The 14,693-nt window shown below is 39.6% G+C and overlaps 1 protein-coding gene across 2 annotated transcripts in view; it reads left to right on the top strand.

Moving 5' to 3' along the window:
• trdn (triadin) overlaps nucleotides 1-13,017 on the top strand; it is a 35,300-nt gene extending 22,283 nt beyond the window's left edge. For both annotated transcript variants that reach the window (XM_056404832.1, XM_056404831.1), the window contains 5 exons: nucleotides 3,828-4,026; nucleotides 6,587-6,628; nucleotides 11,257-11,304; nucleotides 11,707-11,853; nucleotides 12,687-13,017. In XM_056404832.1, coding sequence (XP_056260807.1) covers nucleotides 3,840-4,026; nucleotides 6,587-6,628; nucleotides 11,257-11,304; nucleotides 11,707-11,853; nucleotides 12,687-12,709 — 447 coding nt within the window. In that variant the 5' untranslated portion in view covers nucleotides 3,828-3,839 and the 3' untranslated portion in view covers nucleotides 12,710-13,017. The remainder of the gene's footprint in view (nucleotides 1-3,827; nucleotides 4,027-6,586; nucleotides 6,629-11,256; nucleotides 11,305-11,706; nucleotides 11,854-12,686) is intronic.
• Nucleotides 13,018-14,693: the final 1,676 nt, after the last annotated feature.

Below are 14,693 nucleotides of genomic sequence, written 5' to 3'. Positions count from 1 at the left end.
AAAACAGTTATTTAGATAAAACCAAAGAAGTTTAGAACTAGACTGTTTTTGTAAGGGGTCACAAACCATAAAGGTTGGAAACCACTGGTATAAACTGTTATTAGAAACTGCAATTTCCCACTGAAATGTAGTGCATTAAAACAAATGAAGAAATGTAAGTACCTCAGAATTGAACTTGATTTAACTTTCTACCACTGGTAATGATATCCAGCAAGATTGCTTTATAAGCAGCACCATACCTATTTGTCAGAAAGGTGGTGTACTCCTAACAAATGGGGATGCATTTAATGGTTCACCCTCTTGACCGTGCCTTTGTCACCTTCCATTTGCCCTCAAATGCCGGTTCGTAGCCTTCACCCACATCGTTCTAATTCTGTTCATTCCTCTGGTGTGGAGGAGGAGGTGGCAGCAGAAGTTTTTTGTGTGTGTGTGTGTGTGTGTGTGTGTTTGTTTGTGTGTTAAGCTCAGCTCAGCACTTGATGGTAACAACAGGTGGGCTGGGTCAGCTGGTTTGGAAAAGAGCACAGTCAGACCCGTAAGGTAAAAATATTTGCAGACAGTGACTCCCTCTTTGATAAAAACATAAGAGAATTCCACTGTAATTACATGGTTTGGCGAAGAATGTGAGGTTGGACTGGACAGTGCAGCATTTCCCCCGTTCTGTCTGCTGTGCTCCAGCCGTCTGTCATTGTAACATCGTGACTGTTTTACCTGCTCTGGATCAATATGCCGGCCTGACCAGCCGCTGCCAAGGCTTCAGGAGATCAATGGCTTTTATATCACACGCGCACAGAAACACTCTTGGCTCTGCCTCCTAACTGACACACACGCACCAGTTGTTGTTCACCAGATCAATGGTTAGCTTTCTTGAGTCAGACGCACAAATGCACACTCAAGTGTGTGTGTGGACAGAATTATGTTAAATTGATCTTGTAGTTTGTTATCTGAATGCAGCAACAGAAAGGTCAGTCTAATACCAGCAACTGAATCAAAACACATCAATACTTCACATTATACAACCATCCTGGGTGACATATATCCTACACAGAAGAAAGAAAGAAAGATAGATAGATAGATAGATAGATAGATAAAGTGTGATATAGCAGGTAAATCCAGCCATGCCCACGTGCGCTTGCTTATTGAATCTAGTTATACTACTTGTAACTACATTCGCTGCTTAAGAGTTTGCAGTCCAGTAAACATTCTTTTGGGTGCACAGGCTCCAAAATAGGCTATAATATGGACAATTTACTCAAGTGACTGGGTTTCACTCACAAGAATTAGTGGATATAGTGAGGGAAAAAATGTAACCTGAATTGTGCCTTGAGATTTATTATATAATGAGGAGTCAGAGGGACAATGTCACAGAGTTTCCATTAATTGGCAATGGATACGAGGACCATTAGAGTCCAAACCACCGCCTAATTCTGTCAACCAGCCTGTCATAATGAATGGGGTTAAGTGCTTCAGCTGGACCAGCACAGAGCATACAGGACTCTCATGGATCTGCATCCCTCAGGACCTCATTAATAGTCTTAAGAAGGACATATTTCTTCCAAATGAGTCATTCCTGTTTTAATTCAGAGCTCCACACCAGAGTAAATATATCTCTTTACTTCTCTTTACAGATAAGATGCGTGAGAGGCAGGCAGCGAAACAGAAGGAAAAATAAATCATCTCAGGCGTTCCATCACACCACGCCACGTAATGAACACAAACAACCGAACGCGGCCACGTAATCATGTTACGGCACACAAGCCCCACTGCCATACAATGATGAAAACTTTCTTTAAAGAAGTCATTTGTCAAAGTGAGATAGAATTTAATCTCCTCGTCACCTCAGGTAATCTCTGTCTGTCTTTCTCTCTCCTTGCTCTCTCTCACTCTTTCCCCCTCGTGCTCGTCTCTTCTCTCCACATCCTTCATCCTCATCCTCTCACAAAGAAAAAAATTAGAGAACATACTTGAATGATTCACTGACATCCATGTGAATAAACAGCTGCCGTGCGCATCTATCAAATTCATTGGTAACATGAATGCAAACGACATACCTGTTGTACTGAAGATATTATTATCATATAATGAACAGATTGAAATTAAACAAATTGGGCTCAGTGGTGAATTAATGGATGCAAAGGCCTGAAGGCAAACTGAACCTTACACTGCCACAATACTCCCAAGGTTTCTGTAATTAGTGTGAATTGTTTCTCTAGCTTGGTGTTGATGCTGATTATATTTTAATGTGTCCTTATGGTACCAGACAACCTAAGTAAGGCCCTTTAATTTCTACAGATTTTCTTTTATAGATATTGACTTTAAATAGTGATGTCAGCGATTCTTAAAAAAAAAAAAAAAAAAAATTAAAAATACTGTTTCATCAAAAAATACACACTGTGGGATCTGTGTCATTTCATGGACAACAGGGACAAGATGACATTAAAGTTAAAAGAGCATATTGTCAAAAGATGATGGCTACACACCCACATATAGTCCCAAGAACTTTAAAGTGGGATTGCAAAAACTGTACACATAAAGGTCAGTTTAGTCACCATGGGGACTACTACTCACCCTGAGAAAACAGGTCTAATCTTCTTCTGTAGCTCTAATTTATTTTCCCCATTATGTTGTGATGGGAAACGTTATTGCCGTCTGGATTTTTTTTTTTACAGGCAAGGTTTTTTTTTCGTTTTGTTTTTTTTTTGAGTGAAGCGAGTGCCACATTTTTGTACCACACGCAGGCCATTGCGAGGTGGTTGCGGTAGAGGCAGGGTGTACAAAGACTTTGACCTTGGAGACTAGTGTTTGTGTCCTGAGTCCTGCATATGAAAGGGTTTAGCCACCAGAAGCACTTTGGTTAAGGTTAGGGGAGGATTGTAGTTTTAATTAAATGTTAATACAGTGAATACATCGTGTCTGGTTCTTCAACTATCTGTGGAATTTTTCATTATCAAACCCAGACCACAATCTTTCCCTAATGTTAATGTTAAGTGCTGTGAGAGTTTAAACATAACCATTAAAAGTTTAATCCTGCTTTAGCTGCTGAGAGTCGATACTGTACTGCAAACGTGGATAGGAAAATGAAATACATGGTCAGTGAACATTTTGCTGATACGTTCAGTATCAGTATTTTGCGACGTGCAAGGTATGTGAATTAACAAAGTTTCCTTACTGGGGGCAGCTGTGGCTCAGGAGGTAGAGCGGGTCACAAAATCGGAAGGGTGGTGGTTCGATCGCGGCTCCTCCAGTTCCCATTGGTGTGTGAGTGTGTGGGTATGGTAGAGAAGTGCTATATGAGTAGGAAAAAGCCCAGTATGAATTTGTGTGTGAATGGGTGCAGGGCTTCCATTGAAAAACGCTTTGAGTGGTCGATAAGACCAGAAAAGTGCCATAAATGTGCAGTCCATTTACCATTCATTGTTAATGAAAAAGTAACATAATGTATTCGGGCAGCATTATGTTTCCTTCAAAACATATTTGCTGTTGCAGATTAGAAGCATATAAACATAATTTCAAGGAGACAGCGTTGCTGGAGGAGCTGTGCAAAGTCTAAGAAAAAATAACCTTGGGCTTGAAGACGTTGAATATAGAACAGGAACTCTGCATTATAAACTGCAGGTGTGGGATATGCTGATCAAAACAAAAAGCAAGCTCACTAAATGATTGTTTAAATTAGTTTTAAGAGTTCACTGATGCTTTTATTTTTCAAAAACTGTCATGGTTAAAACTTGATCTAGTTCTGCATTTTATTTAGTTGAAAACTAGAAAGTATTTCCTTTAGTAAATCCCTTACTTGTTTTACTCCCTCTCTTCCCTTCTCCTGTCCTCAGCTCTCTTCAACAATGAGCAGTCAGACCAACGCCAGGGAGGCCGTCCCTTCAGCTCGGAGCAATGAGAGGACATTTTTGGATGATGTCATCTTAACCTTTACTTCACCGATGGCCTGGCTGCTGGTTGTGGCTCTGATCATCACGTGGTCGGGCGTAGCCATTGTTCTGTTTGATCTGCTTGATTATAAGACTCTAGCAGGTAACAAGAATTAATATTTAATTTATTTTTTTGCACTTTCATTTTTGTTATTATCATTTTTACCATTCTACTATGGTTATAATTCCATAAAAATGTGATTATAATATACTTGTAATATTTTACAATGATGACATTTTCCTCCCACTCATGCATTACCCATTTTCACATTTCATTCACACATCCATATTTCATCCGAGCATTGGTCAACAGCCTTTCAGACATTTTTGAAGCAGACTTCAAAAGTGGACGTGCTCTCATGAAGGTCGTCATTTTCAGCAACGTCCAGGTGTCAAATTACGGGACACACACCATCTCATTTTTCTTTTCAACACATGTTAATAACACTGCACTACAACATCTGTGCTGCGTTAGACACTGGTTGTATTTAAAGCAACACATGGTGTGTTTCCGGTCACTTGACGGACAAATGTATTGAAAATGACGGACTGTCTTTAGGAGGGCATTTTCTCACACTCACACATTCACTTAGCCTCTAACATTTGACAGTTTATGTACCAGTGTAGTAATACAGCTGCGTACATGCTGAGATCTTTCCACTCCTCTTCATTTTCACTTAAATGACTCATGCACTTAAAGAATGGATTGAAGGGGCACTTCCTGGTGTTAACATGCATACTAATAACACAGTCACAGGGGTTAATCAGTCCTCATTTTGATTAAAACGTTAGGGAGTTAAGTTGAGTAATTTCTCTTGTATGAAGTTCTTTAAAATTCCATACATTGACTGTTGCAGCTCGACAGAATCTGAGAGCGGCTTTATTTCCTCATATATTTTTAATCCTATTATCTCCAGCCCATGATTTAATTGTCTTGAGTGATCAAATTTCATTTTCTGTGATCACGCTTTAATTACTTCATTGTCATGAGATAACAGAAAATGAATTTCCCTGAGATTGCAACTGGGATAGTGATTGATTAAAGTAAATGCAGCAGTCAAGATCTCTCCTTCAAACATGTTCGGTTCTGCTTGAGACTGTCTGCTCACTGGCACCATGATCAGGCTTACAAAGCTCTACAAACCCATTAAGTTATATCTCGAGATAATAAGAAACGTCTGTTTGCAAAGTAACGGTATGACAAAGAAAGAGCAACAGCGGCACTCTCAAATTCATCCATGCTGTAGCTACTGCAGCTTATTGTTTTATTTCTGTAAACATAGAACCTGGGTTGATTTCCCCAGAAATCAGAAGACTCAAAAATAACATAGCTGTACAAAAGAATTTGCTGTTATTATTTATTTTAATGAGCCAGACTAAAGAGTTGCAATTATTCCTGTATATTTCAATGACAGTTTCATCATTTTCTCTATTGCTTTAACTGAGCTATTACAAAAGCATCAGATTATTAGTGTGCATGTTATCTTTGTAATTCATTTTGCCCTGAAAAAAGTTAAGTATGTAATTATCACAAATTCAGGTCTTTTAAGGAGCTATTTGTAGTTTTGCTACTGCTACATAGCTAACGTTAGCATTCACAGCTGTTTACTTACCAGTCAAGAAGAAACGTTACAAGTTCAGCATCAAACTTCATTCCTTTACTCACCAAGTGCTGTCTCCAGCAGTGGAAAACAACCCTCTTGTTTTGCTTCTATTTGTATCTCTTCTTTTCTTGTACTCAAGTTAGCATACTAACCAACTAGCCACAGTAAACCTCTTGTAAACACAATGGCTGAGGCTCATGCCAAGAGTGGTAAGTAAACAGCTGTTAATGCTAATGTTGGGTATGTAGCGATAGCAAAACTTACAAATAGCTCCTTGAGCAGTATGTAAAAGGACGGTAGGTTGCAGTTTCACCTCAGCTACAAGTAATTCTATGGCAGCTGTGCATCCTTTGATATGATGCAGGTATCCTTCAGAGACAACAATATTATTTGGCACAAAATTTACTTTCCCAATTAGTTAAATTAATCTTGTAAATGTTTTAGTCAGTGGCTTAGTCTAGTTTAGTCAGCAGGTCAGCTGAACATGCAAAATGTGAAATTAGTCTACAAGCATTTTACATACAGAATATAGTAAAATTTCAAATAATAGATGAATAATCAATATTTGTTTGGGTTTAAATTGGGCTTGCCTTTCAAGGACAGAAATTTCTAGTTTCCCTAAATTTTGTAACTAATTTTATTTTTCTAGGAACAGTAAAGCAGCATGCATTGTAGTGATCTAAATAGATCTGACACACAAAGGTCAAACTGCCACCGATCTTCCAACCACACAAAAGAAAATCAATCACTTTGATTTTGTCACAGAGCTGGTGTATTTCAGTGCTCAGTTAATTTACTGTAATAACGACCTTTCTGTCAGTGCCGCTCATATCTGTTCTTTATCACTCCCACCACTCCCACAGCTACACATCCACATACATTGGCACTATCCTACAGTGTAAGGATAGTCCTGCTTCACACATCCAACACGCTCATCTTTAACACTTCTCCCAACTCTCCTCCTTTCTCCACCCCCCCACCCCCCCACCCCCCTCCACTCGCACTCCTTCACCTCTTCTCCATCCTCATGCTGTCCATCACCTGCCATCCCATCCAAAGACTATACATCATACTGTGACGACCCCGTGTGTTTATCTCCTGGTAAAAACATCAACGAAACCACTAACAGTTTAACTGCGCTGTTTGCTTGCACTACAACAATGCCTGTGACAGAGCGGTCATGATGATCCTTGTCCATGTGTAGCCACGTATTTCAAATTGTGAGGCTCTGTATTTGATTTTTTTCAAGGGTAAATCAACACTAAACCTAGCGCTCTCAATTTGTGGAAACCTGCTACCAACAAGTGTTTTACACCATCTGTCAAAAGCTAAACATCTGCTGTGATCCATGATACCACTGATGTGCCTGAACGTTTCAAATGACGAGCAGCGTAGCAACTCGTGTGGACAGTTTTTATCCTTTTATGCTTGAAAATTTCTCAAAGAAAACTATCCACAGCAAAATCTGTCACTTATTCTGCCTGGTCACAATTTTCTTTTTTTCTCTGTAGCCTATTGTGCTGCTTACTTCCCCCTGGCAGTTCCTCCTCACCTTAACAAGCTTGCTAACTGTCAGTTAGCAAGCTTGTTAGCTCGCTTGCTAATGAGATAGCGGGATTACACAGTTCTTTTTTTTTTCTTTTTTTCAAAGTCCTGTCTCATAGCTGGCTGCAAACCATTTGTCGAGCAGGTTATACTAAAGAAAAGATAAAGGTTCAACACATCTATACATTTTAAGCTCTTTGGCTCTTCATTCCCTCAAAGGTCAACACTGTCAAGGCCTGCTACTGATCAACAATGCAAATTCACAGGTCAAAGTTCACTAAGGTTGGACTGGATTTGAATGTTTATGTTGGGTTTTGTGTTTCTTAGAAGAGACATTGGGTTGACATGAATCTTGCAGTAATTCACTGTTCATTCTTGACCTTGGTGAGACTAGCTTACTCGCTTGCTAGCTTAAGTGATTCTGTGTTGATTTGCCCTTTGAGAATTGTTTCCTGATATAAAGCTTCTCTTAATTTACTTTTTCACTAGAATGCTTTTTTGTTCTGGTCTGCTGTCAGCTGCGAGCAGCCTGTGTGTATCAAGCCTCTCGGCTACAGATGGATGGCAAATTAATGGAGAAACAACATTAAGTTTAGAAAGGTGTTTGGCCACCACAAGCCTCCAGAACGGCTTCGGTGCTTTGATCCTACAAGTCTTTGGATCTCTTCCAGAGGCATTCAACAGCATACTTCAAAACTATTTCCCCTCATTTGGTGTTTTTATGTATGTTTATATGGAAGAATCTGCATTCATTATGTTTTATATATATATATATATTTTATTTATTGGGGCTTTTATTTAATTTGTCACCAGTCTGTGTGTTAATGTGCCTGTGTGCTGCATTACTGGTGTGGAATTGCATGTGTGTCTGTGTTTTCTCTGGACCTGCTAACAGTTCTCGGTAACAAAGAAGTTGTGTGATACAGAGTCTTAAAATAGACATCTAGGTAATGGGTATAACTGTTGTGTCTCATGACACACAGTAAATCCGGCCTGTAGCGATTTCTAATTGAATCATTTGTGCAATTTTGCAGGTTTATTGTCTTGTGACCGCTGACATTGACAAATATGTTCAAGTTGATGTGGCAAACATGATAATCCAAGAAAACTTTAACAGAAAATGTAATACAGAGTCACTGCGACGGATTCATTCATCGCCCACATCTCACGCAGAGTTATCAGTAAAAGTTAAATATCCTCTCTCTCAGTCAAGGAAACATTTCTCCCAGGGCTAAGGATAGTCCTGAAGTGAGGAGGAAATGCACATAATGAGCATGTGTACCCTGTACATTGTAGTTATCTTCCATTTCCTGAAGCAAATATTTGCAAGTTGACAATGACAAAATGCTGGACTGCATTTTTAATCACAAGTCTTTTCTCCCACCATGACATTTCAATAAAGGCCAGTGTGTGTAAGGGAAACGGCATGAAGACATTTTTGGACAATAAAGAAGAAATGCAATTCTCCGTGTTGTAGGAGAGCAGAGAGTTTGTGTGTGCGTGCGTGTGCATGTGCGCGTGCGTGTGTGCGTGCGTGCAGAGAATAGACAGGCAAGGTTGCACCAGAAGAGGATTCAGATATAAAAATGTGGAGACATACTGAAAAATACAGTTATTCAGAGGAGATGAAAGCGGATTGTGTAGAAAGCAACAGGAAAAAATGCAGTTGTCAGAGAAAGAAAGGAGGTGGAGACAAAGATGCAGCATTGTAGACAGCGAGACTTTAATCAGTCAACTTATCAAACTGTTCTTCTCTGACAGAAAGACAGAGGCTCAAATGTGAAAATGAAAACTACTCAGATTGAGACAGGTGGAAATGTTGCAGGACGAACATGCAGGGTTTATTTGGTAGTTCAGACATTGCGAACGAAGGAAGGGATGAGGAAGAAAGGAAGAAGCAGGAAAAAAGAGCAACAGGAAGGAAAAACAGCAAGGATGGAAGGAGGAATGAAAGGATAGGAAGGAGGCAGGATGGAATTGAAGAATGAAGGAAGGACAGAAAGAAGGACAAATGAAAAAAACAAGGAAGAAGGGAGAAAAAGAAGAAACGAAGAAAGAAAGAAATGTATCATTTAGCTTCTCTTATCCACCTCAGATGTTTCTCTTCCAGCTACTTTATGCTCTTTTCTTCTGAGGTTTTTCAGAGCCCCTCGGGTTTCCTCTTTTTTTTTTATCTCTGCTGTGCAATTTGTATTTTTCATCTCTTTTCTTTGTGTTTTATCATTTTGATGTGGCTGCTAAACTATACCAGACTGAAAAACAAAGGCATAAAGGTATGCAGGAAGTGAGGAGAAGAGCGACATGAGATGAGAACATGAAAGTAAGACTGTGGGAGAAAATAGATTCAAAGAGAGAGTAGAGAAGAAAAGGGACATGGTAGGAATTAAAAGAAAGACGGGGGGGGGGGGGGGGGGGTTGCCTTCTATTCCTGTAGTATCTGGCTCTGTGTCTGGAGTGCCAATCAAAGAAATGTCAGTGCATTAAATGAAACAGTTGTTTATGAGGATCCATGAAATGACTCCTCTACACTGGGCAACAAACAGGCAAAAAGCTGCGAGAGGGAATATTAAAGAGATCCACAGAGACAACCAAAACAATGCATTTAGCACTTCAGAGCCAAGAGTCATCATAACACTGACGGAGTAGCGATGAATGTGCTAATTCACGTGTTCCTCAGAGAGACAAATGCAAAACACCTGCACTGCAGCGACAGCTATATGATCAGAGTTTGTTTAAACGCCACGAGCCAGAACATGTCGCTGAGAACAGAGTCATTACTTTCACGGCCAGAGCAGCTTACACCAAAGTAGAGGTATTATCTGGCTTATTACAGATACAGAGGAGCAGCTGAACATTTGGGCATTTGTGTGCACTCCGTATCAACTAAATATAAAATCAAAACACTTCTGTAAGTCAATACTACATGAAACAGATGCAGCAGCAGTTAGTTTTTAATGAACTGTTGAGGAAGCTGTGACACACACCCAGACTTCAAAGCAAATGAGAAAAAATGTGTTTCAGAGGCACTGAGTGCAGTCACGGGGACGATTCCACGGTTTCTAGCGCAGAGGGGTCAAAGTACAAAAGACTGACTAAGACTGAACATAATGATAATCATTTTTGTTCTAATTGTCTTGCTGCAAGGCTTTAAAATGCCTCATTTACCAGCGATGTATCTGTTAGCCGGTGAACCCTGACCTCACCTGTCTCCTGCAGCGTGTTCAACACCTGCGTTCAGTAATAAGTGTGCAAAGTCAAAAAGTTGCCTGAAAGAAGTGAGCCCACAATACACACAATAACACTCATGTATCCGTCAGTACGTTGGCTTTAGAAGTGACAGTTAATGGCTTCATTATTGGTCAGTGAATCATGTATCAGTTGTTTTACGTCAGTTATGGAGTCATTAAAATGAACAACTTTTGTTTAAAATATCCATGCCCGATAAGACATTAATTCTCTAGTAATTAATTAAATCATAAATAAAGGGCAATGAGTGTAACTTTCTAATTAGTCATCAAATTTGCAGTTGTTAATAAGTGATCAATATGTGTCACGGGTTTTCTCACTGTCTAATAAGCCAGTAGCAAAAGTGAGACATTCATTTAAATTACAAATGTTGACAATCCATCATTGAATGTCCTCTATAATTATCTATTAACTAATATACACATTTTAAATGTTAATAATGTGTTAAAGAATTGATTTGTTCCAGATGTTCTGCAGCTGTTTTCTTGATGGTCAGAGGCCAAACAGTCCATTGGTCTTTCTGATGAATTAAAGGTGGAAATATTAGTAAAAAACGAATTTAAAAAAATGTGCTGGGAATGTTGAAATGTTGCTGGAGAGCTGGTTGTGTTGTTGCTGTGTCTTGCCGTGTATTCATTCAGCATGTCCCCTGCACCGCAGAGAGATGAGTCCTAACATGTTCTGTACGATGAAAAGTGTGATTTTTCTTTTTATCATGTTGTTTGCATTATTGTAGTGAGGGAATAAATCCACTGATCATTGTTCTTCTGTTTGACTTTATCACTTTATGGGTTTTTTTTATGCAGTTATGTGTCATTTCCCCCCTCTTTGTTTCCCCAATCTCCCTTTTTCTCCCTTTTTCCCTTCTCTCTCTGCAAACTGTAACCTGCACTTCACATGACGCTGTCTCTGTTAATGTTCATGTGTCTCGCCGACAGGTCTCCCTCCTCCTTCTGCCATCGCTAAGAGAGGTTTGAAGGCTAGAGGCAAGAAGAAACGTCTAAGCCGTCACACATTTCACAGTCACACTCACTCCTTCATACTAACTTTAAATGTATATAAGTGTGTGTGTGTGTGTGTGTGTGTGTGTGTGTGTGTGTGTGAGCTCTAACAGCTGCATTAGGGTGAAGCAAATAATACACCTACACATACATTTCATATATACAGTATACAGTTTAACATAATTTAATACATGCTACCTTTGAGAAGCTTGTTGAGTTTCTGTTAACACTGTGTGTGTTTTTGTAACTGTAGTTTGCAGGTAAGTGTTCCTTATTTTGTCCGCCCCATGTTTACTTGTTGAATTCAACTCTTGTTAAAACATGTTAGGCCTAAATATATGATTATACACATACTGCACCACTCCTTATTTCTTCTTCTCTATTCAGGTGCTGTGCGTCCAATTAAATCAAGCCCTGTTGGAGTCCCTCAGGAGAGCACTGATTGGTTGGGGATGTTATGGACGTTTGCAGCCAGCTTGGTAGCTCCTGATGATGAGGAGGAAGGTATTCACCAGCTAACTGAAACCCTGACATGTAAGAAAACATCACCTCACACTAATCAACCATCTAATGTCGAAGGTGAAATCTCGAATAAGATGCTTATAGCTCCTGGATGGATTGCTGAACGGTCTCATGATCCATCCATGCTTACTCTACCTAAACATCTTGTTCAGAACATGACATTTACATGTACCAAATCATGAATGAAACTGAATCTAGAAGAACAGCAAATGTAGTGTAAATGTATAAAAAAAAAAAACTATACATCCGGTCTCAAACTCCTGTTTTAATTGCAGATGCTCATTGCGATAACCCAGCCGGTGCAGATAATAGTAATGATGGAGCTGGAACGTAATCACTCACTGACTAACTGAGTTATAATGAATATGATGCCCTTGTAACTTGCAAAATTGTGGGAATACATTAAGCAGAAGATAAACTTCCCATCTTATCTTCTTTATTCAATTATCAAAACCATTCTTCCATTAAAAATACAGTTAATTAACTGTAATTAAAAACTTGAACTTTGGCACTTATGTTTATCGTAGCTCTCATGCAGACAGACCAGGAGAAAGACGTGAGTCAGAGTTATTGCATCAAGTGGGGGAGGCAGTTTCCGTTCAAGGCCATAACAGCAGGCAGTCAGAAAAATAAGAAAAACATCCTTCCTTTACACAGGCAGCATCATATTTAGTGCTTTATAGGTTTTGTAATATCGACCATGATGTTTTATGTATGTCAAGAGCATGTTTTCTCAGAGTTCGCATGTGTATCATTCTTCCTCACCTAATATTTATTCCTGCACTAACTTTGATTGATGAACTGCTGGGGCTGATGAATGTCTAATTTTCTCCTCTGTCATTCAGCTTTCCACTCTGAGGAGCTCTAAAAGAGAAGGTGGTAGAGGGAGGACAAAAACAGACAAGTAGGAAGAGCTGGAGAGAGGACGAGAAGGAGAGAAGAGACGTGTGGGTCTGACAGAGGTGGAAGAGAGAAGATAGAGAGGTAGAAAGAGGAGGAGGATGTACATTCAATTCAATTCAATTCAATTCGATTCAATAAACTTTATTTGTCCCCAGGGGGCAATTAGAGTATATCACAGTATACAGTATATCGGAGTGATATTTCTTTCTGCTTGTCGGTTGTTAACTGGAATTTGATTAATAAAAACTGCTTATTTGGTCAGTTGGAACATCATTACAGTTTTTCTCAATGTTATTTTCTGGAGTGTCTGGCTTTGGTTTAATCATCGGTCCGAGATGATCAATGACTAACAGGGCCCCGAGTCGACATCAGCCAAGTTATGACGTAATAGCAACAACCTGCCGGGCAGGAGGATGAAGAGTTATGGCAGGAGGAAGCAGATATGGAGCAGATAAGAACCACCTCCCCTGTAGTGGGCCCCTCGAGTATCACACTGGGTGACTCCGACACTGAGCTTGAACATAAGAAGCAGATGGTGGTGTACAACAGAGAGAAAACACTAAACTGCAATTTGAGATAAGACTGGAATACCTGCAGTAAAAAGATCTGGAATAAAAGGTGAGTAAATAAGAAAAACAGTGGGCAAGCCTGAGCATAAGATCACCAGCAAGATATATGCACACCTCATATAGCCTCACATCAGCGTAGCAATTCAACATGCAACCAGGGCAAAACCAGGACTAAGAAATACAAATGATTAGAGTGGGAGCATCCTGGATCACTGACTGTATCAGCTGTTCCTTCAAATGGAGCAAGGATGTAAGAAAAGACTGAGGCAAAAAGACACCGGGTTGGTTGCCAGTCAATTGCAGGGCCAGCACCAGAGTCAAACACTTTCACAACAATGGACAATTTAGATTTTCCACTTCACATAACCTTGGTGTGTTTGAACTGTGGATCACCCCAAACAAATGGAGAGAGAACATGGAGAGTCTACGCAGGGACTGTGCGCTACTGAGCCTGAGATCATCCATAATCATACTTCATATAAAAATGCATCAGTTACTTAAAAACAAACCTCCTGAGTTCAAAGACGTAGAAGTTAGAGCTAGAGAACTTAGAGTATCAAAAGTGAAATCATGCAAAATGGCCCCTGACACTGTTATTGGATCATTATTACTGATATTGATTATTGATTAGCATGTAAGATGCATGCTAATGTTAAAGCTGGTGGAGGTGCAGTATGTTTTGTGTAAAATCTTCATCTGAAAAGTAATTATATAGGTATTGAATAGTGGAGTTAAATGTCTTAAATCTAAGCATAAAAGGAGTAAATGCGCTTTCTTCTACTGTACAAAATTAGCCTGGAAACATGCATGGCATATGTTACATAACGTCTATTGTGTGCAAAACCAAATCCCATGAGTGTATCTTTCCAAGTCCAGCCGCATACTACTGAAGGCACAGCACCGCATCGAAGAAGAAAGTGACACAGACAACCTGACTCAGCTCAGCCTGCCACGTGATTGTTGCTCTTCCACCAAACATCAGCAGAGTTTTCACTTAACGTCAATAATTATCCTCAGGGCTTGAGACAAGGAACCTCATTCTTGATACTGAAAGTGTCTCAACCCGGCACTTCTGTCTGAATAACTAATGCAAGCGCAGGCACAGCAGAACAGAGGGAACATTTTTAACACCAACATTTCAGAGTCATTTTCCTCCTACACTTGCACATTTAGGCGTGTGATTTAAATGAGAAACCATAACCATGGTTTACTTCTTGTAAATTTCCGATGCTGGTGCTTGAGCAGCTGTAACATTGTATTACTGTTGTAATATAACATTTTTTGAAGCTGCATAAATGGCAGTGTTTTTGTCATCTTTTTATGACTGTGTGATAACAGCAGCGAATCGTTTGGTGACCCTCGTAAAAGTTTGAGATAAGC

This window comes from Seriola aureovittata, chromosome 19 (genome assembly GCF_021018895.1).
Source record: "Seriola aureovittata isolate HTS-2021-v1 ecotype China chromosome 19, ASM2101889v1, whole genome shotgun sequence".
In the NCBI taxonomy this organism is placed as follows: Eukaryota; Metazoa; Chordata; class Actinopteri; order Carangiformes; family Carangidae; genus Seriola; species Seriola aureovittata.
The sequence above is the reverse complement of the archived record's forward strand: the minus strand, read 5'-3'. Positions and strand labels throughout refer to the sequence as shown.